Source organism: Aricia agestis, chromosome 22, assembly GCF_905147365.1.
Source record: "Aricia agestis chromosome 22, ilAriAges1.1, whole genome shotgun sequence".
Taxonomy (NCBI): domain Eukaryota; kingdom Metazoa; phylum Arthropoda; class Insecta; order Lepidoptera; family Lycaenidae; genus Aricia; species Aricia agestis.
Window position 1 is genome coordinate 5,442,453 of NC_056427.1, and position 21,893 is coordinate 5,464,345.

General features: G+C 39.9%; 1 protein-coding gene across 7 annotated transcripts in view; it reads left to right on the forward strand.

Moving 5' to 3' along the window:
• Nucleotides 1-21,893, forward strand: part of LOC121737967 (calpain-B) — a 59,671-nt gene that overhangs the window by 24,879 nt on the left and 12,899 nt on the right. For 4 of the 7 annotated variants that reach the window (XM_042129716.1, XM_042129717.1, XM_042129718.1 and 1 more), the window contains 13 exons: nucleotides 7,292-7,468; nucleotides 8,769-8,887; nucleotides 9,496-9,564; nucleotides 10,509-10,643; nucleotides 11,813-11,981; nucleotides 12,459-12,640; nucleotides 12,968-13,081; nucleotides 13,566-13,672; nucleotides 16,264-16,373; nucleotides 17,086-17,282; nucleotides 18,144-18,251; nucleotides 18,680-18,722; nucleotides 19,472-19,601. In XM_042129716.1, coding sequence (XP_041985650.1) covers nucleotides 7,292-7,468; nucleotides 8,769-8,887; nucleotides 9,496-9,564; nucleotides 10,509-10,643; nucleotides 11,813-11,981; nucleotides 12,459-12,640; nucleotides 12,968-13,081; nucleotides 13,566-13,672; nucleotides 16,264-16,373; nucleotides 17,086-17,282; nucleotides 18,144-18,251; nucleotides 18,680-18,722; nucleotides 19,472-19,601 — 1,660 coding nt within the window. Of the gene's footprint in view, nucleotides 1-3,924; nucleotides 4,654-7,291; nucleotides 7,469-8,768; nucleotides 8,888-9,495; nucleotides 9,565-10,508; nucleotides 10,644-11,812; nucleotides 11,982-12,458; nucleotides 12,641-12,967; nucleotides 13,082-13,565; nucleotides 13,673-16,263; nucleotides 16,374-17,085; nucleotides 17,283-18,143; nucleotides 18,252-18,679; nucleotides 18,723-19,471; nucleotides 19,602-21,893 lie in introns of those variants that run through there. The other 3 variants (XM_042129714.1, XM_042129712.1, XM_042129715.1) reach the window with 2 other exon arrangements.

The window sequence follows — 21,893 nt, forward strand, 5'->3', positions numbered from 1 at the left end:
TTGCCAACAGAGGAGAGTGATTTAAGTTTCCAAAATTTGTACATAGATTGGTTCAAGCATACACTTTAATTTGCCAATAGCTTAATATGAATTATATTTAATATGGTTTTTAAATTACGCGACAAAAACATTTTGTCGCTTACGCCCTTTCCATTTTTTATTTTTTTAATAGAGTATTTTCTATAAGAGGACGGGCCGGCCTCTCATAGACAACAAGCAATCTAAAACATCCAACACGGTTTTTTACAACGCGGCGTCACCTTAAACGGTAAAATTCAGTGTAGTGTATTATAGAGTAAATATTTACATTGGGTCTATATTTATCACTGCTCGGCTTACGAGAGCACACATTGTATATATTGATTGGCTGGCGACTGGCGTTTGCATGGTTTATATGAATGACGCCCGAAATTAGATTATGGCGCGGAAAACGCAACAAAATTCATTCTGTTTTTCTAAAAAGGTTTCGTCTCTCAAAGTATCCTCAATTCTCATACCAAATTTAATATTTACAGGTACACTTTTGCATTTATTGTTAGCATACTGTATGTATGGTATTGAGCGAGTTTATTTCAAGGATATTATGGCGGGGGTACTTATGTATGTTCAAGGGAACTCTGGGGGTCATTAACCGTCTAGACATCTAGCGGCTAGACCTAATACATCATTTTAGATTTTAAAATATGTTACCATGAAGGGGAAAAAATAGGGGATGTTTTTTTTTAAGATTACTCCGTGGTCTATGAAAAGTTTCTCATTAAGGCCATACCTCACCGAAGCGGAGCGGTCGACTCTGGCTACGCTGGCCACTTGGCAACGTCGCCAGTCGGTCGCCATGTGAGTTAGCCGTCACACATCTTTTTGTTATGAAATAAGCGGGCAAACGAGAAAACGGGTCACCTGATGGAAAGCAACTTCCGACGCCCATGGACACTCGCAGCATCAGAAGAGCTGCAAGTGCGTTGCCGGCCTTTTAAAAGGGAATAGGGGAGGGTAAGGAAGGGAAGGGAACAGGGGAGGGTAGGGAAGGGAATAGGGTAGGGGATTGGGCCTACGGTAAACTCACTCACTCGGCGCAACACATCGCCAGAGCTGTTTCACGCCGGTTTTCTGTGAGAAAGTGGTATTTCTCCGGTCGAGCCGGCCGATTCGTGCCGAAGCATGGCTTTCCCACGTATAAAACATCTCTTTAAGAACTAGTTGGCGACGTCGCTATGGCGTTTCGGTAAGGTATGGCCCTTCTCTGATGTAGCGTTGGTTTTCAAATTGGATTTTTGAAAATAAAATATCTACATAGAACCTTAGAACATAGAACCTTTTTTTTATTTAAAAGTCGGTACTTTTGTTGTATCGTAAACCAGGAACGATAGTGGTTTAACCACGAGACCAAACGAATGTGGAGTGAAACGTCCGTAAATATTATTATTATTATTAATTATCGCATTTGTACTGAAGGAGGATAATGGGATATATTATGTCATCCTTTGTGGTTGTGCTATAATGCAAGCTTTATATTAAAAAGCTGTCCCGGCAAATGCTGTTTTGCCAAAAAAATATTTTCCCCGTTTTCCTGCTTTTCTCTTGTGGTTTTTTCTGATTTTTTTTTCTATAGACCTCACGGAGCCCGAAACCTTTCCAACGAATGCAAAACCGTGGAAATCGGTTCGTGCGTTCTGGAGTTATAGCGTCAGGAAGGAAAACCCGACTTATTTTTATATAAGTATTAGATTTAAATTGAACTACAACTTTGAACTTAACTTCAGCCACAGAATAGATATTAGTACAACTTCAGCCCTAAATACTTTTTTTTCATTGTCATCGCATAGAGAAACTTAAAACTTTTTTAAAGTTTACTATGTAACGTGGAATAATGGGGATTATGCATTTTTTTTTAATTTTGCTCATTACAAAAACATTTCGAGGAATAAGGTCAGTGGTCGTTTTTCTGTATATAAACGAAAAAAATGCCCATTAGTTACTTATATTTTCGAACAAATATGTTTAACCTTTGTTTGACCTTCAATGGCGTTAAATTAGCAATAAATTCGACCAACATTACGTTTCGACCTTTTGGTAAGCTTCCCGTATCAGCTTTCACACAATGAGAACTTACATTTGACGAACCAGCCATTATAAATAAGATTGAAAGGAAATTTAAAACATACTGCAGAGGTCAATTGGCCGCCGATGATGACGTCAGAGCGAAACTTTAAAAATGTATTGAGAAAAAACTAGCTACTGAATTTCAAAATTATTTAATTTATATTCTTAAAATACCCTATTTTAACGAAAAAAAATATAAAAAGTACATGTGATTTTTTTTTGACAATGCCCATTGGAAGTGAATGTTTCTTTTTGAGAATTATAAATATCTTTAAACCAGAACTGAAGGTTTACATTGCTACTGTCAGTATCACTGAGTTTTCATGCTGGTTATCACTGTATTAAAGTCAACACGTTCAACATCCAGTAGTAGGCGCCTGCTATAGTATCAATGCAAATCAGCACTATAACTCCTAATCAGGGCGAGATTAATAGTACATTAATTTGTACGTATGTTAATTATAAACAAACAAACAAGATTACGTTCAATAACTCAATAAACAAACAACTTACTCGGATGTACGTGCATTTGATCAACGATGTAGATCTCATGAAAGCTTTTGACAGTGACACACTTAGCTCCTACCCTTTTACTGGGCGTTTACACGACTACTTTTATCGTTATCGCAATGTCTTACTAATAATGAAATGGGTGTAGTACTCAATTCATTAGTACAGGTTGAGTGCCACGCCACTCCTATGAGTAATTAGAGGGTGTCCCACACGGCTGTCCCTTGGGACCCATGCAACTCAAAGTATACAAAGCTATAAGAAAGATATGGTGAAAAATATAGTTTTCTAAGAAATATTTTATGTTTCTTTGTTAATTTTAAGTGGAATTTCTTTGTTATTAAGTAGTGTTAAGGTCGGTACTACGTAAGTCGGTCAAGTGTGCGTCGGATTTTAAGTATAGTAGAGTTAGTTTAAACTAAATTCAATATAATATAATTCTGGCCATAGAATAAACATAATATACTTTTTCACTTATTTATTGTAAGAACTATTATTTTAATTAAGTCTTTTTGACATTAGCACGCAGTCATTTTGCACGCAATAATTAATTTTAAACTGGTGTCCACTAAATAAAGATTTAGCCAGATATCCATACGAATATGTATTATAAATGCGAAAGTGTGTCTGTATGTCTGTTATCTTTTCACGCCCAAACCGCTGAATCGATTTTGCTGAATTTTGGTATAAATATACTTTGAGTCCCGGGAAAGGACATAGGATACTTTTTATCCCGGAAAATGTACATTTCCCACACGATAAACGAATTTGACGGAACGGAGTTGCGGACGTAATCTAGTATATTCATATTATTTATATGGAATTTGAATAAAATATAATGACTAATATCACGTGAACATAGCTCGCGCTGTAATACACGCCTGAAACATAATGTAACGCCAATACTTATCGCACTGCTATAAAGGGACGTTATCAGTCGGTATTAGCATGGCGTGGTCACCACATATCCAGGCAAATACTGAAAATAATATAGACTGTATTATTTATTCATATATTAGTTGTGGTTCCAAGTATAGAAATACTGACAAATTAAAATAATTTTATAGAAACAATCTTCAAAGTTGATATAATAATTGTGATTCGAAGTGTTAAATAATACTGAAAATTAATTAAAATTGTTAAATACTAGTGTTTTGTGATCTGTGATCAAAAGCTTGTCTATTATTTGGTATTAAATATAATAATAGTGATTCCAAGTATAAAAAGTGAAAATTAATCAAAATAATTCAATAGAAAATATTCTGTTAAAATAAGTGTTTTGTGATCGAATCGAAAGCTAAAAAAAATACAGTTAAAATATTAATGGTGTCCTTTCAAACAATTCAAATTAGTTTGATGGTATTGGTGAAATAATAGCGTGCGTCCCAATCGATAATAAAGCTAATTAAATAGAATAGCAGTGTAAAAGTGGTGACTTTTGAATCTTGATCCAAGTCAAGATTTATTAAAGCTAAAATGGAGACGAAAGAAGAGAAATTCGTTAAAGTAGACAAGAATGATTTTAAATCGATAGTAACGCATTTCGCGTCGCCGAAAATAGGACATGTTGTAGAAACCTGGAAGAGAAAATCTGTATCGATAGTCTCTCCCAAATCTGGAAGAATAACCAAACAGCCAGAGAGAGAGAAAGTAGAAGAGAAACAGAGTAGTGGATTCTTCTCGAAATTCAAAGCCAAAGTAGCGGATTTTGAGTATAAACCGTCTAATGTAAGAAAGAATAGCTTCTATAAACCATTCTGGGCGACGAAAGTGGTAGAACCAGATTGTAAGAAAACTGAAAATGAAAAAGCTATCGTATTCAAGAGTAATAGTTTCGAACCGGAACTAACTAAGAAGGTTGCTACGAAAAATGATAAAGCTCTTTCGAAGACTGTTAGTTTCAAAAATGAACCTAAACTCCTTAAAAATAAGATCGGATTTCGGAGTAGCGTTGATGAGCATAAGGAGCATAGGCTGAAACTACCGGAGTACTACAAGGGAAGCAAATTGTACCAACCTACGGGCGAAAGAGTTTTTTGGGTTCGTTTTTTTTTTGATAATTAATTTTTGAAATAGGTAATTTTGGTTATTTAACCCCCTTGGGCGAAAAATTTTGAAAATCTCTCTTGGTGGATGCCTACACCATTTGCCTTACAAATGTATACTAGATGGCGATCGCAACTCTGTTCGTTTATCGCGCCAGAACCGTACATTTATCCGAGATAAAAAAAGACAGGTTGCACACCGGAGTCCGGGAGTGCCGGCAGAAGTGAAAACTTGATTATTAACGTTGTGCATTATTTTTTTTTACCCATTTTTTATGAAAATTGATTTTTAAAAAAATCGATTTTTTTAGTCAAGCGAAACCCTTACAATCGATTAAATTTTTAACCCATTATTTATGAAAATCGATTTTTAAAAAATCGATTTTTTTAATTAATCGAAACCCTTACAAACTGTGAAACTTGCGTCAGATTCTCGTACTGATCGAAAAACCGTAAGACGGTTGGAGAGTAGTGTTGAAACATCGAAATCGATTAATCGAAAAACCGATTGTTTTTTTTCGATTTCGATGTTACAACACTACTCTCCAACCGTCTTACGGTTTTTCGATCAGCACGAGAATCTGACGCGAGTTTCACAGTTTACCCATTTACCCATCCTACAAAAGTGCTCAAGGCCGCTAAAGAAGTTTTCACTTCAAAAATATCCTATGTCCTTCCCCGAAGTATCTTCATGCAAATTTTCAGAAAAATCGTTTCAGTGGTTTGGACGTGAAGGTACCAAACAGACAGACACACTTTCACACTCATAATATTAGTACACGGCTTCTATTTTCTTCCGACACTAGTACTAAATTATTGTTCTTATGAAAAAAAAACTAGATCCTGAGAGTAAATAGTTCGTTTATTTAAACCCTATTTCCTCGAGGAACATCCTCATCCGATCACGATAATAATATGTATTGTAAATTACATTTAAATATTTTCTGATAAGAGATAAGGCCAAGGTCAAAAGCTTTGTTAGGGTGCGTCCAATATCCTGATTCTAATAACATAATATTATGCGGTCCACTGAAATGTAACTTAACTATAGTTTATAACCATATTTATCATATTATGAAAGTCCTGAGGAGTGACAGACGTTAACGCAGCGAGCAACGCAATAAAAAATATCCCGGGAACCGTACATTTTCCCGCAAAAAAAATGCTTAATGTCTTTCCCCGTGGTCTATTCTTTACCCGTGCCAAATAACATAAAAATCGGCCTAGTAAGGCGCTTTGCAGACGAAGGGGTAGGGCGGGCCGGTCAGTTTCGCCGCGAACGATAGCACAAAGGGAATCCTATATTACCAACGCACACGGCGGGCAAAAAGACCGCTCCGCAGGTGCCCGGCGGGCACTGGCGGCGCATGTCCGCGGCTGCCCGCCGTGGATCACACAAACCAGTTTACATGCAGTAACGCAGACGGCGTGTGCTTTGTGTACTCGGCGCGGGCAGCCGCAGACATCGACAAACGTACGCGGCGAAATGGATCGGCCCGCCCCGCCCCGTCCTGCAATGCGCCTAAGTATTTAGTATTCTGTTTCATCTGCCGTTATGAGCATTCACTATTCCCAACGAGATTTAAAAGGTAACACAGACAGTCACATGTGATATTACTATGCATATTTTTTTAAGGGATACAATGCTTCATGCTATGGACAAGCACGCACCTGAAAATCTTCATCTGCTCATTAAAAAACCATTGCATTTTATTTGTCTATTTAATTTAAATATTTTTATTTTATCCCACCATAGAATAAATTAACAATTAATTCAATTAATTTTACTATTTGACGCCTTTTTCGCCTTTTACTATATTTAATGTTGTGTTTCCACGAAAAAAAAAACAAAGGAAAGCTATTTTCGCGGTTATTATGTCAAGGTCATGGTATTGTATATTAGTTATGCTTATTATAGTTTAAGATAAGAGAGGAATGCTATGACTGGACCTCCTTAGATGCAGTTCTCTAGACTCTATGTCAATTGTCATTACACATTACAATACAACGCAAAGGTTGGAGCAGAGGGCGTTGCTAGCACATACAGTAAATAATCCGATCACAATCCGACACGTTGCATCATATCAGAATATTGACAGAAACATTGTCAAACGTCGAACACAACTCTTGGTTTTTGTTTTGTTCGTGCTACGTAAACAAAAACCAAGTGGTGCTACCAGACATTTATTTACTACATTGCTAGTTGCTACTCTTGTAGCCGCTTTCGATTTTATTCTGGAGTATATTTTGAAAGCAGCTTATTTTTAAGCGATTGCATTGATTACATTATAATATAGCTTTTAGATGGCTTTAAGCGCACCGACCGAATCAAGAAATTCTATAACGATAAAAATTAAAAGGTTAAAATCTAAACCCCCTCCCCCCCACTCCGAGCCGGCAACGCCGCACCGCCTGTGCCGGTTGGTGCGACGTTGCCAGACTTCGGCACGGTGTTTGTGTGCGTGCGGCTAGACGTATGCGAATTATAATTGCATAAGTTAATAAAAATGCTATGCAACGGCTTTACCGCGGTATTCACCGAGTGCCACGCGTATTTTTTCCTTTTGCTTACTCAAGCTTTAACCAGCTTCCATCACTTAAGTTTTCTTTGCTGACTCTACTCTTCTCCACAGCTCGGTGAGACCCGCCCATCGTCCTTCGGGCCAGCTAGCTACCAAGACTTCAAGGATATTCAGTCCAGGTGCCTCGCTGACGGCAGACTCTTCGAGGATCCAGAGTTCCCGGCGATAGACCGCAGCTTGTATTACAAGGAGCGGCTGGACAGACCGATCACATGGCTTCGTCCAGGGGTGAGTTAATGCCTTCTACTCCGGTTTCGGTGACGATGGCTGGCTTTAAACTAGGCCAGCTATGAGTAAATTATCGTGCCTGAGACTCGGAGTATAACTGTTTTTTTTTTATGAAATTAGGGGGCAAACGAGCAACGGGTCACCTAATGGTAAGCAACTTTCGTCGCCCATGGACACTCGCAGCATCAGAAGGGCTGCAGATGCGTTGCCGGCCTTTTAAGAGGGAATAGGGTAATAGGAGTAGGTAGGGAAGGGAAAAGGGTAGGGGATTTGGCCTCCGGTAAACTCACTCACTCGGCGAAACACAGCGCAAGCGCTGTTTCACGCTGGTATTCTGTGAGCGCGTGGTATTTCTCCGTTCGAGCCGGCCCATTCGTGCCGAAACATGGCTCTCCCACGTTGCAAAGAGATCAGGCGCTGGACCGCGCACTGTAAAACCATAGTAAAAGGAGGGGAAGTAAGTTATCTTCATACAAAGGCACCGCGCGCGGCTTGTATGTGTGCGCCATAGTATCAATGCGTCGCCACGTACGGCACACAACAAAATCTCGGCCAGTTCAGCTATGGCGCACACATACAAGCCGCGCGCGTCGCCTTTTACTATGGTAAAACTCTGGAACGAACTGTCACGAACAGTATTTTCGGACCTATACGACCTGCAAACCTTCAAGAAGAGAGCGTATTCCCTCTTAAAAGGCCGGGAACGCACCTGCAGCTCTTCTGATGCTGCGAGTGTCCATGGGCGACAGTAGTTGCTTCCCATCAGACGACCCGTTTGCTCGTTTGCCCCCTCATTAAAAAAAAGGGACTCTAAAAAACCTCATAAGTCATAAACTCATAACAGAGCTTAGCATCTATCAGCACTCAGCAAATCTTAAAAAGCATTCAACGCAGCTAAGTTTAACTCCAATGGAAGCTTCTTACTTTTTTTTATGAAATAAGGGGGCAAACGAGCAAACAGGTCACCTGATGGAAAGCAACTTCCGTCGCCCATGGACACTCGCAGCATCAGAAGAGCTGCAGGTGCGTCGCCGGCCTTTTAAGAGGGAATAGGATAATAGGGGAGGGTAGGGATGGGAAGAGAAAGGAATAGGGGAGGGTAGGGATGGGAAGAGAAAGGAATAGGGGAGGGTAGGGAAGGGAATAGGGTAGGGGATTGGGCCTCCGATAAACTGTTTCACGCCGGTTTTCTGTGAGAACGTGGTATTTCTCCGGTCGAGCCGGCCCGTTCGTGCCGAAGCATGGCTCTCCCACGTCTAACTGGGGTTATAATTCTAATTACTGGCTATTCTCATTCCAGGAAATAGCGGAAAACCCCCAACTCTTCGTGGAGGGGTACAGCCGTTTCGACGTGCAGCAGGGAGAACTTGGCGACTGCTGGCTTCTGGCTGCCGTTGCCAATTTGACGTTGCACAGGAAGTGAGTAGAGATAGATAGTGTTGAAAGAAAAGAGACTATAAGGGCTTTTGCACAGAGTGGGAAAGAGACAGAAATAGTGGTAGAAAAAACTAGGAACTGCTAGATTCTGGCTGCTGTTGCCAACCTGACGTTGAACATAAAGTCAGTAGAGAGGCAAAGGTAGAGCGGAAAGATATGGGTAGAAAGAGACTAGAAGGGCTTTTGCATAGAGTGGGAAAGAGACAAGTAGTAGTAGAGTGAGATAGGGACTGTTGGCTTCTGAGTTCTGGCTGCTGTTGCCAATTTGACACTGCGTAGGAAGTAAGTAGAGAAATATGGATATGGGTAGAAAGAAATATGGATATGGGTAGAAAGAGACAAATTTCTTAAGTAGTGGTGTAGAGTCTTTGCTTGCGAGTAGTGAAGAGAGACAGAAAAATCTGGATCCTATTATCAGGTCTACACTAAATCATCAATAGGACCAATTTTAGAACAAACTCTATATAACAAGGAAAGAATTTTGAAAATCGGTCCACAAACGGCGGAGTAATCGTCGAACATACAAAAAATTTACTTGTGGTATATATTAACCTCCTCCTTTTGAACGTTTAACAATTGCTTCTTTTCAGACTGTTCTTCCAAGTGGTACCTGATGATCAGAGCTTCGATGAAGATTACGCTGGAGTATTTCACTTTAGGTAAGTTTACACCTTATGTACTATCAGTGAAGTTGATTCCTAGGCAGACGGGGGACCTACGTAGTTTGGTCGTGCCAAACCCAGCTCACAATTAACATTGAATTGACATGATCTGACCAAATGACGTTGGTCTGTCAACTGCCTAGGGATCAATTTCAGTCAGTTTAACCACAGCCATGGCTGTAACTGATGGATAAACTACCGTGTAAGAGCGTGACAGGCGGATGCATGAAGTTGATTGACGAAAATCTGGATATTTTGATTTTTGCTTCATGCAACCATCAGTCACGAATTTTGACTGAGTGTTGTCACATCTGACAAAATAGGAAAAAATTAGAAACATATTATGTACCTTTGAAAATTTTGGCTTTGACTGACATAAAACTGAAGAGAATTGAGTGACCGTCTAATACTATTCGTCAGTTCATCATTTAGTCACCATCAGTCGAACATAATTCATGGTTGACGGAATTGACAGTCGCATGAGAGTGTAATGGATGCCTATGAAGTTTAAATTGCCAAAATTCGTTTCTCGCGCGGGACCCGTAATTTTTTCGGTAACAAAAACTATTCTATATAGTATACGAGCTTTTGCTTGCGGCTTCGCTCGCGTTATGAAGTATCATTATATACAAAGTTTCATCCCCTATTTGAACCCCTTGGGGTTGGAATTTATCAAAATCCTTTCTTAGCGGATGCCTACGTTATAACATCTACCTGCATGCCAAATTTCAGCCCGATCCGTCCAGTGGTTTGTCAAAGTCAAAGTCAAGTCAAAAAGTTTGGGCTGTGCCTTGATAGATCACTATGTCAATCAGTCAGTCACCTTATGAGTTTTATATATTATACAGTTTAGTAGTAACTATTTAATATTAATTTTATTCAGAAATAAAACATTTTTTATTTATTTTATTCATTTATTTATTTACCGATGTGTATTCCAGATTCTGGCAATACGGGCGCTGGGTGGACGTGGTAATCGACGACCGCCTGCCGACTTACCGCGGCAAGCTGGTCTTCCTCCACTCCTCCGAGAGGAACGAGTTCTGGAGCGCGCTGCTGGAGAAGGCATATGCCAAGTGAGTACCACCGCAAAATGAAGAGTGGTAAGCGCTTACCACCATGCATAAATAAAAAAATAATAATAAAAAAACATTTTCTTGTAAGTGGTGGTAAGCTCTTGCCTTTTTACAGCATGACTGGTGAGACATGTTCAATACTCGAGGATTTGATATTTGGCTATTATATTAGTTAAAAAATATATAAAAAAACATCCTACCTACTCAACATGCTCACAAAATTTCATGAGAATCGGTCAAACCGTTTCGGAGGAGTATGGCAACGAAAACTGTGACACGAGAATTTTATATATTAGACTAGCTGTCCTGGCAAACGATGTTTTTCCATATTTTTTTTTTTTTTTTTTGTATGAAAAATAGTTGGCCGATTCTCAGACCTACTCAACATGCTCACAAAATGTAATAAGAATCGGTCAAGCCGTTTCGGATGAGTATGGCAACGAAAACTGTGACAAGAGAATTTTATATATTAGATAATATCAATTGATTACTGAGTAAATGTAGCTTAAAGTTAAATAATTATTTACCCAACGCGTGGACACCGCGCTGTCCTGCTATATATTAGTATGCAGTAGCTATTTTAAGTATGTGGTAAACGCTTACCACGATTAAATATCCTGTGGTAAGTAAGCGCTTACCGCCGTATATCATTATGTATTAGAGCTACTCTTAGTATGTGGTAAGTGCTTACCACAAGAATATGTGGTACTCCGCCGAGAGGAACGAGTTCTGGAGCGCGCTGCTGAAGAAAGCGTACGCCAAGTAAGTATGTGGTAAGCGCTTACCGCTACAAAATTAACGGTGGTAAGCTCTTACCGCCATATATTACAATGTTGTAGATAGTTTGAGTATGTGGTAAGCGCCTGCCACCATATTTTTTAGTTTGGTAAGCTCTTACCGCCATAAACTGCAATAAAAAGATGCATAATGCATACGGTAAAGGATTGTCCATTAAGGCAGCTACCTGATGTTTGCCGCAAGAGACCGGAACCGGATTTATATATTTTATGAGTATAGGCCATTTTAATTTCGCCGCATGTTGATTCTTTCCCATGTCTACTGTTGTTATGCTAGCCCTGTAGGACGCTATAGGACGCTGCCGCCCATAGGCCATGACCTATACTGCCTATACCTAAATCCAGAGCTAACCTAGCACCTTAATTTTTCAGACTGCACGGTTCCTACGAGGCCCTGAAAGGCGGTTCCACCTGCGAAGCGATGGAGGACTTCACCGGAGGAGTCACTGAGATGTACGAAATGAATGAACTGCCTCCTAACTTCTACACCATTTTGCTGAAGGCGTACGAGAGGAATTCGCTCATGGGATGCAGTATTGAGGTAAATTTTGTGAGATAGCTAGGCGTTTTATGAAGTGCCTAGGCAGTTTCTTAAATGGCTAAATAATTTATAAAGGCTAGGTATTTAATATGATTGCTATTCTACTATAATGGCTAGACATTTAATGAAGAGGCAAGGTAGCGGCAGACTGTTACATAGCTAGTTCATAAGGGAACAAATATATACGAGTAGAACAAACTAGCTACTAACATATTTACCATATTCCTGAAGACCTACGAAGATAACTTTTTCGTAAGGCATTCAGTTAAATGACTAGAAAATCAAAAACACTTAGCCAATTTCCAGTCTCTTTTAAAAAAAAGCTATTATGTATAGCCACTTAACGAACAGGCTAGGCAGTTTGCAAAATAGCTAGCTAATGGACAACACCTCTTCTATTACTTAATTAAATTACTAACGAATTAACATACATTTGATAAATTATTACTTATTATTCTATTTGTTTGTCAATTTCAGCCAGACCCCAACATCCTCGAAGCCGAAACTCCCGTGGGCCTGATCCGTGGTCACGCCTACTCCGTCACGCGCGTTAAATACGTGGACATCGAGACGCCGGGACGGGCAGGCAAGATCCCCCTGCTGCGGCTGCGGAACCCCTGGGGGAATGAGGCGGAGTGGAACGGGCCATGGAGCGACAAGTCAGTCAATCAATCAATAATAATTAATTATAGTTTAGACTTTAGGCGATTGAAGAAGTTTAGATTGACAATCGTAGTGAAGCCAGCTCACGAAAAACAATAATCGTTTTTTTGTTTTGCAATAAGTGGCGGTACTTACATTAGCGCCACAATCGAAGTTTTCGGTATATACGACATCTGAAATCAGTCACGTGGGCTTCGGTCTGACCGAGCATCACACCTCGCTCGGTCGGAAGATCTTCCTTTTCGGCCGCCACTCACATCGTTAATATCGTTTCTGGCATCTGACTCTGACTTTACTTTAAAAATATTTTTTTTCGTCTCCAGGTCTCCCGAATGGCGCTACATCCCCGAGTCAGAAAAGGAAGAGCTTGGGCTGACGTTTGACGACGATGGCGAGTTCTGGATGAGCTTCAAGGACTTCGCGCAGCACTTCGACAGGTCAGTTGGTTTAGTAGCTAGGCAGTTAGTGTAGTGACTAGACACTTTGTTAAATGTCTAGGCGGTTTATTAAGTTACTAATTAGTTAATTAACAAGGCAGTTTGTAAAATGTTTAGATATTTAGTTTACATAGTTTGTTAAATGGCTAGCTAGCTTGTAAAGTGTTAGTTTAGTGAGGCAGTTCACTAAATTACTAGTCAGTTTGTGAAGTGGCTGAGAAATTAGGGATTGCTAGACAGGTTAAGTTGCCTGGATAGTTAAAATAATAAAAATGTGGCTTTGTAATATAAATACATCTCTAGCCATTGTAATAAATTCGTATGTAGTATTTTAATTTAATTGACTGTCAAAAGGAGTTTAAAAATTCGACCGGTACTGTATATTAATTGTTAAAATTACCCAATTCATTATTTTTGCATATTGTTAATAAAGTAATTTTAGACGTTTCATTGAACTGACTAGGCCGTTAATAAAATGTTTCAGAGTGGAGATTTGCAATTTGAACCCCGATTCCCTGGACCCTGAAGAGTGTCCGGAAGGCTGCACCAAGAAGTGGGAGATGTCTGTGTTCGAGGGAGAATGGGTCAGAGGTATGTAGTCAAGTAGTTGGTTTAGCCAGCCAATTGAATGACTAGGCCGTTTTTAACATTAGTAAACCACTATATATTTTTGGTCGTTATCAAATTCCTCTGAAACGGCCAGACCGTCCTGCAGCTCTACCATGATTGCTATAGTATTTATCGATATTCGATACCGACTACGTAACTATTTAGAATGGCGATTTTAGTTCCGAAAGTAACCGCTAGAGGCGCTGTAAAATTTGCCATGCTAAAAATTTACGTAGTCGGTATCGAGTATTGATAAATACTATAGTTTTAAACTCATGGTAGAGCTACTGTTGGGCTAGATCTATTTCGAAATAGCGCTGTAGTGTATCGCCCGGCGAGAAAGTCTTAATTGCGCCTATTTTTTCTAACGGTTCCCTTTAACTACACACACACAATTCCCGCCCAATTCCCTTCCCTTCCCATCCCTACCCTCCCCTATTACCCTATTCCCTCTTAAAAGGCCGACAACGCACCTGCAGCTCTTCTGATGCTGCGAGTGTCCATGGGCGACGGAAGTTGCTTTCCATCAGGTGACCCGTTTGCTCGTTTGCCCCCTTCTTTCATTAAAAAAAAACACACACACACACAATATATTTATAAAAATATTCTAAGTATATTTTGTACTGTACTTATAGAAATGAAGAGAAGATTATTTTTGTTGTTTCGTTGCTACGAATCACGGACGTAAAATTTTTTTTAAGTCCGTGCTACGAATAATAAAAACTAAGGAAACGTAGCTCCCATACATTTCGAACAGTAAAATATGACAATTCAGATTTTTTTCAAGGCCGTATCCCAGGTAACGTATCATAATATTGCGCGCCAGACGACAGCCTGCGCGGTTATTGTCATTGTCATAGACTTTATGAAACAATAATTGTCAAAAGCGGATAGTATTATGCAGTATACACCAAGCACATATCCATAAGACATCGATAATAATAATATACTTGTAATAATTATGAACCAACCTTGGACAAACCTCGGGCGAATAGAAAGACGTTTTCAGATTACAAAAATCTATGTGCTAAATTATTACAGAATTGAAATAAAAATCTTACGTAAATTATGTACTTATAACTCACAATTAATATAATATTTTAATAACGGTTAGCAGTTTTTATTGTTCATTTACAATATTTGTTTTTGTCGATTGAACGTAATTTATTACATTATGTTTTTTTTTTGTTGTAAAAAAAAATCCGTAGCAAGGAATATGAGAACACTCATATCATCTTATATAAGTTATAACGCATTTAAGTCTGTCACAGACAGAGCAGGTAATGTAAAGATGTATATTATAGCACGATACATCTCGATACATCTTTCTATAGAAATCGTCAGGAGACCACACACAACAGCTATAATGTATATTTTTACATCTTCGTATCTTAAGATACAGAGCTATATGAAAATATACATTTATATTTTGATACATCTCAATATATTTCTATACATCTCTTCGGAATCGGAAATTCTTGAACATCCTATGAAGGATGTTCAAAAATTTCTGTGATTATATTATATGTGTATGATAGACAGATCACGTGGATTTACTCGATAGCTTTACTCCAAATCGAGTAAACATTACCGTGTGGACCGCAAAACGCACAACTCGAAGGCTCGCATTTAAATAAATCTAATTTCTTTCGAACTTACTCGATTCGAGCCGTCAAGCTTTACTCAAGCGTGTGAGTTTTGCGGTCCACGCGTTAATTTTTACTCGATTTGGAGTAAAACTATCGAGTAAACCTGAATGTGTGGACGAAAGCCCGAGTCGTGGCTTTTACTCTACGTGATTGCTCGATCGAGTAAAACCGTATAATATGAGTACTTAGCATAAGAGTGGGCTTAAGCATATCCCACAATTTATGTGACAAAACAACGTTTGACGGATCAATGTATGACGTATTTTATACGTGGGAGAGCCATGCTTCGGCACAAATGGGCCGGCTCGACCGGAGAATTACCACGTTCTCACAGAAAACCGGCGTGAAACAGCGCTTGCGCTGTGTTTCGCCGAGTGAGTGAGTTTACCGGATGCCCAATCCCCTACCCCATTCCCTTCCCTACCCTCCCCTATTCCCTTCCCTTTCCTACCTTCCCCTACCCTATTCCCTCTTAAAGGGCCGGCAACGCACTTGCAAACCTTCTGATGCTGCGAGTGTCCATGGGCGACGGAAGTTGCTTTCCATCAGGTGACCCGTTTGCTCGTTTGCCCCCTTATTTCATAAAAAAAAGTAAGAAGCTTCCATTGGAGTTAAACTTAGCTGCGTTGAATGCTTTTTAAGATTTGCTGAGTGCTGATGCTAAGCTCTGTTATGACTTATGAGGTTTTTTAGAGTACCTTTTTTTTTAATGAGGGGGGGCAAACGAGCAAACGGGTCGCCTGATGGGAAGCAACTACTGTCGCCCATGGACACTCGCAGCATCAGAAGAGCTGCAGGTGCGTTGCCGGCCTTTTAAGAGGGAATACGCTCTCTTCTTGAAGGTTTGCAGGTCGTATAGGTCCGAAAATACTGTTCGTGACAGTTCGTTCTAGAGTTTTACTATAGTAAAATGTAATATTTCAGGTGTGACGGCCGGCGGGTGTCGCAATTATCTGGAGACGTTCTGGCGCAACCCGCAGTACACCGTCACACTGACTGACGTGGACGAAGATGATGCTGATAACAAGTGTACTGTGAGTATTCACTCTTAACCGATTCATTGCGGCGCACATTTTTAAAAACTTTTAGTGGTGGCGGCATACAATTTTTCTCGTGACACGTTAGCCGTGTCATACGCCATAGAAGTTGTATATGTCTCGCCATGGATGTTGCAAGCCGTTTGTAGGTTTCAAAGTTAGAAAAATGACAGCCCCTACTTTTTTTCAATTCACAGAATATTCAGGAACGAAGCCTATAGGCTTGTTCTACTGGAAAATTAAGATGGTTTTGTTCAGAGTAGAACCTTCTTACGTGATATTTGAGGGAGATACAATCGTTTTCTAAATGACACGGCCCCCGTGTCATACGCCACACGTAAAAAAATGTTAACGCGTTCAAGCGTTCTGCGTTCGCATTCTACGTCCAAGCAGTCAGTCACACAGGAGCAATTCTGACGCCGTCAGAACGTCCCCTGTGTGAGTATATCTATAACGTAATACAACACAACTTACGCGAAACTGACTGCTTGACCGCCTCACGCCTAACCGCGTCCGACAAAAATTTAAATAAAATGTCACTTTTTTATCATGTATCTGAAATTCTTCTTTTTTTATCTTTATTGTCTTTTTTTCTGAAATAGTTCTGTCGACTTCAGACGACTCTACAGAACTGCCTACACTAATCATATCCTGTGTATTGTGTATACAGAGCAATATTATTATTGAAATCAATAATTTTATTTTCCAGATAATAGTAGCCCTCATGCAAAAGAACCGTCGCTCGCAACGCCACCAGGGTCTAGAATGTCTGACCATCGGATTCGCCGTATACGCTCTCCCCGCTTACGGCCACGTGCCCAAGCCGTTGGACGTGAACTTCTTTAAATACAACGCGTCCGTCGGTCGCTCGCAAGCCTTCATCAACTTGAGGGAGGTCAGCGCACGGTGAGTACGGTTCTCGTGATCAGTCGAGTACTTTGAGTTCCCGGTTCCCGTCGTCACTCGAGTTTGACGGATATGTATGGATCCCGCAATCACTCGGGTATGTCGGGTTCGCGGTGTATGCTCTCCCCGCTTACGGCCACGTGCCCAAGCCTCTTGACGTCAACTTCTTCAAATACAATGCGTCCGTCGGCCGCTCGCAGGCCTTCATCAACTTGAGGGAGGTCAGCGCACGGTGAGTGGTCACTAGGGTATTTTGAGTTCCCGGTTCCTACGATCACTCGAGTGTTTTGGGTATACGGTTCCCGTGATCACTCGAGTGTGTTGGTTACATGACCAACACACTCGAGTGATCGAGTGAACGCGTTAAGCAGACACACCCGAGTGACTACGGTTCCCGTAGTCACTCGGGTGTGTCTGCTTAACGCGTTCACTCGAATGTCGGCTGTATACGGTTCCCGTGGTCACTCGAGTGTATCGGGTTCGGGATGTACGCACTTACAGCTTACGTCCACGTGCCCAAGCCTCTTGACGTCAACTTCTTCAAATACAATGCGTCCGTCGGCCGCTCGCAGGCCTTCATCAACTTGAGGGAGGTCAGCGCACGGTGAGTACGGTTCTCGTGATCACTCGAGTATTTTGGGTTCCCGGTTCCCTCGGTCACTCGAGTATACCGGCTGTTTACAGTTCCACTATATATGGTTTCCGCGATCACTTGAGTTTCTCGCGATTCGTGGTGTACGGTTCCCCCTGTCACTCGAGTGTCGGCTTTATATGGTTTCGTGGTATTTTGTTATAATATTATGGTATTTGTTAGTTGTTACTTTAATTTAATAAAAAAATATAAAATGTTTTTTTTGTCAGTTTCAAGCTGGACCCGGGCAGCTACGTCATTGTGCCTTCCACCTTCGAGCCTGATGAGGAGGGAGAGTTCCTGCTGCGAGTGTTCTCCGAGAAGACCAATAACATGAGGTGAGATAATATCGTCACGTATAGTTGACAAAAGGAAAAAAAATACGAAAATTACCAAAAGTAAATAGCTAATGATGACGAACTATTGTATAAAACACTCTCGATCATAACAGATTTTAAACAAATAAAAATGTATAATATAGTCTGTCAAAAAAGTAAAGAAATTAAAAAGTAGCAACATCGTAGTGTCATCCCTTTCTTCTTAGATTGATTTGAAAGGGATGACACTATGATGTTGCCACTGTTTAATTTCTTCACTTTTTTGACAGACTATAGATCATGATGGCAATTAAATTCATTATTGATCTATGGTTCAAACCAAAAGGCACAAAATTTTGGTGTTTTTTGACTATTGGTTTGTATAATAGATTCTAAATTCATCAAGAACTGAAAATATTTACTAATCACTATTTCTTTTATGATTTTAGCGAGAACGACGAAGACATCGGTATGAGCGATGTTGACGATAGGGTGAGTTATTTTTAAGCTTATTTTTTACTTTTCATAAACCCTACTAACTATAGTGTAACAAAACAAAATAACATACTTTTTTAAGTCGGTTAAAAAGAGCGTTTGTACAGAACTACATGTGTTTCGTAAAGCAATAATAAAGTTGTGACAAAAAATTTAACATTCTGTATTATGAAGTTTAGTAAATCGTTTTGCCGTTTTTTAATAAGTGGGCAAACGAGCAAACGGGTCGCCTGATGGAAAGCAACTACCGTCGCCAATGGACACTCGCAACATTAGAAAACGCAGGCGCGTTGCCTTTAAAGAGGGAATACGCTCTCTTCTTGGAAGTTTTTAGGTCGTATTGGTCCGGAAATACCGCTGGTGACAGTTCATTCCAGTGTTTTACCCATAAAGTTAATATACCTAGCGGAATAGAGAAACAAAGGCCTGAGCAAGAGAGATGTCACTATCAGTAACACTGCGTGGTAAAAAGAGACGTGTGATACATGAACGCAGGACTCTTTTTTGACGTCCAGTCGGCACGTGCCGCACGTTGACAATTTAATCTCATAGAATTCATGTTCAATCATGCCTGTGTAAGTGTATACGTACACATATTTTTACACACAGATGAAACCAATTTCGGTTTCGTTTGACAGCTCGAGATTGTTGCTCTATTCCGCTAGGTATATTAACTTTATGGTTTTACCGTAAACCTTAGTTACTTTTCTCTATCTCTTATTCTCAAATACGACTAATATCAACAGGTGAAAGAAGTGCTCCCCGACCCTGAACCTACGGACCCAGTGAGAGATTTCTTCAACCGCCTTGCTGGTAGCGACGGAGAGGTGGATTGGCAGGAGTTGAAGGAGATATTGGATTACGCCATGAGAGAGGGTGAGTGGTGTATGGTATATGGGATACACTGATATATGCAGTACACTGGAAATAAACATGATACACTGGTTATGAGCAGTATTACTGAATATATTATATCGAGGACTTCAAGGGCATATAAAAAAAGTAGTTTTTTTTTTTACAAGAAGATTGATCTCTACAACAAAAAGCATACGTCTATGAAAGTACAGTGCTCCAAAAGTGATAATGCGCATAGGAATTTTCGTCATTGTTCGGCAAATATCGTTTTTCCCGAGCGTCGGAAGAAACCTTTTATTGAGCATGTCTAAATAATGTAATGCCATGGCAACGCCAACTGTTTACGACTTGACTGTAACCAAATATAAGCAACTATTGGTGGCGTTGCCATGGCATGACATGATTTGGACATACCCAATCCCCTAACCCCTACCCTTTTCCCTTCCCTATCCTCAACTATTCCCTTCCCTTTCCTTCCCTACCCTCCCCTATTCCCTCTTAAAAGGCCGGCAACGCACTTGCGGCTCTTCTGATGCTGCGAGTGTCCATGGGCGACGGAAGTTGCTTTCCATCAGGTGACCCGTTTGCTCGTTTGCCCCCTTATTTCATTAAAAAAAAAAATACGCAATAAAAGGTGTTGTGGCGCATGCGCCAAAAATAGAGACAATTGACGGACCGGCGACAGACACCGAGTACCGACTATTCGATATTTACTTCTATTTCCTTTGAACAAGGTGCAAAATGCAAGTGCATTGTTTGGGGCTCTTACGTTTCATAGATTCGGGTGTTTCCGTGATTATGACAATGGGGATTGTCCAATTTTTTTAATTTTGCTCATTACAAAAACATTTCGAGGAATAAGGTCAGTGATCGTTTTTCTGTATATAAACCAAAAAAATACCCATTAGTTACTTATATTTTTGAACAAATATGTTTAACTTTTCTTTGACCTTCGATGGCGTTAAATTAGCAATAAATTTGACCAACATTACGTGTCGAACTTTTGGTAAGCTTCTCGTATCAGATTTCACATAATGAGAACTTGCATTTGACGAACCAGCCATTATAAATAAGATTGAAAGGAAAAAACATACTGCAGAGGTCAATTATTGGCCGCCGATGATGACGTCAGAGCGAAATTTTAAAAAATTATTGAGAAAAAACTAGCCAATGAATTTCAAAATTATTTAATTTATATTCTTAAAATACCCTATTTTAACGAAAAAAAAAAAAAAAAGTACATGTGATTTTTTTTGGACAATGCCCATTAGCGAAGATTTGTATGTGCATTATTAATTTGGGAGTACTGTACCTCCTTAATTACGTGAAATGATCTTTTATAATTTAACTATTCCAAAACTCCCAATAATGCACTTGCGTCTATTTTCTTTTTAAAACGACTCTTTTATACGCCCTTCTAGCTTGTAGGCCGCGATGTGCAGTTTACTGGATATACAAGATGTAACTAATCCATAAAGTTAATATACATAGCGGAATAGAGCAACAATGTCGAGCTTTCAAACGAAACCAAATTTGGTTTTCATCTGTGTGAAAAATATGTGTACGTATACACTTACACAAGCATGATTGAACATGATTTCTATGAGATTAAATTGTCAACGTGCGGCACGTGCCGACTGGACGTCAAAAAAAGAGTGCTGCTGTCATGTATCACACATCTCTTTTTACCACGCAGTGTTATTGATAGTGACATCTCTCTTGCTCAGGCCTTTGTACCTCTATTCCGCTAGGTATATTAACTTTATGAACTAAACAAAGTGATAATACTTTAGGGCAGGGGTTCCCAAACTTATTTTGTCTACTGCCCACTTTGAGAACAAATTATGTTTTAGCGCCTCCCATTGTTTCAATTTAAAATGCATCCAAATGAAATTATATTACAAATCACCCCCAAGCCTCTACACAACGCCCCTATTTTTTGTGGGTCTCACACCGCCCTTTAGACCTTCAGCGCCCACAAGTGGCGTTATCGCCCACTTTGGGAAAGGCTGCTTTAGCGTATAGTGTTCACTGTGAAAGTAGCAGCGCTGACAGAGTTCGTTTTGACTTCTGTGTGAGATGAGTAATGATGGGAAATGCCCCAAAGTCGTGAATTTGCCAATACAAAAATAAAAATGTAACTATTTCCGAGCTGGTATTTCGACAGTAAATTCCATGCAAGGGACACATACAAACCCTGAAGCAGCCTTTCCCAAAGTGGGCGATAACGCCCTTTTGGGGCGCAGTGTGGGACATAGAAATAAAATGGGGGCGTTGTGTAAAGGCTTGGGGGTGATTTGTAATTTCACTTCA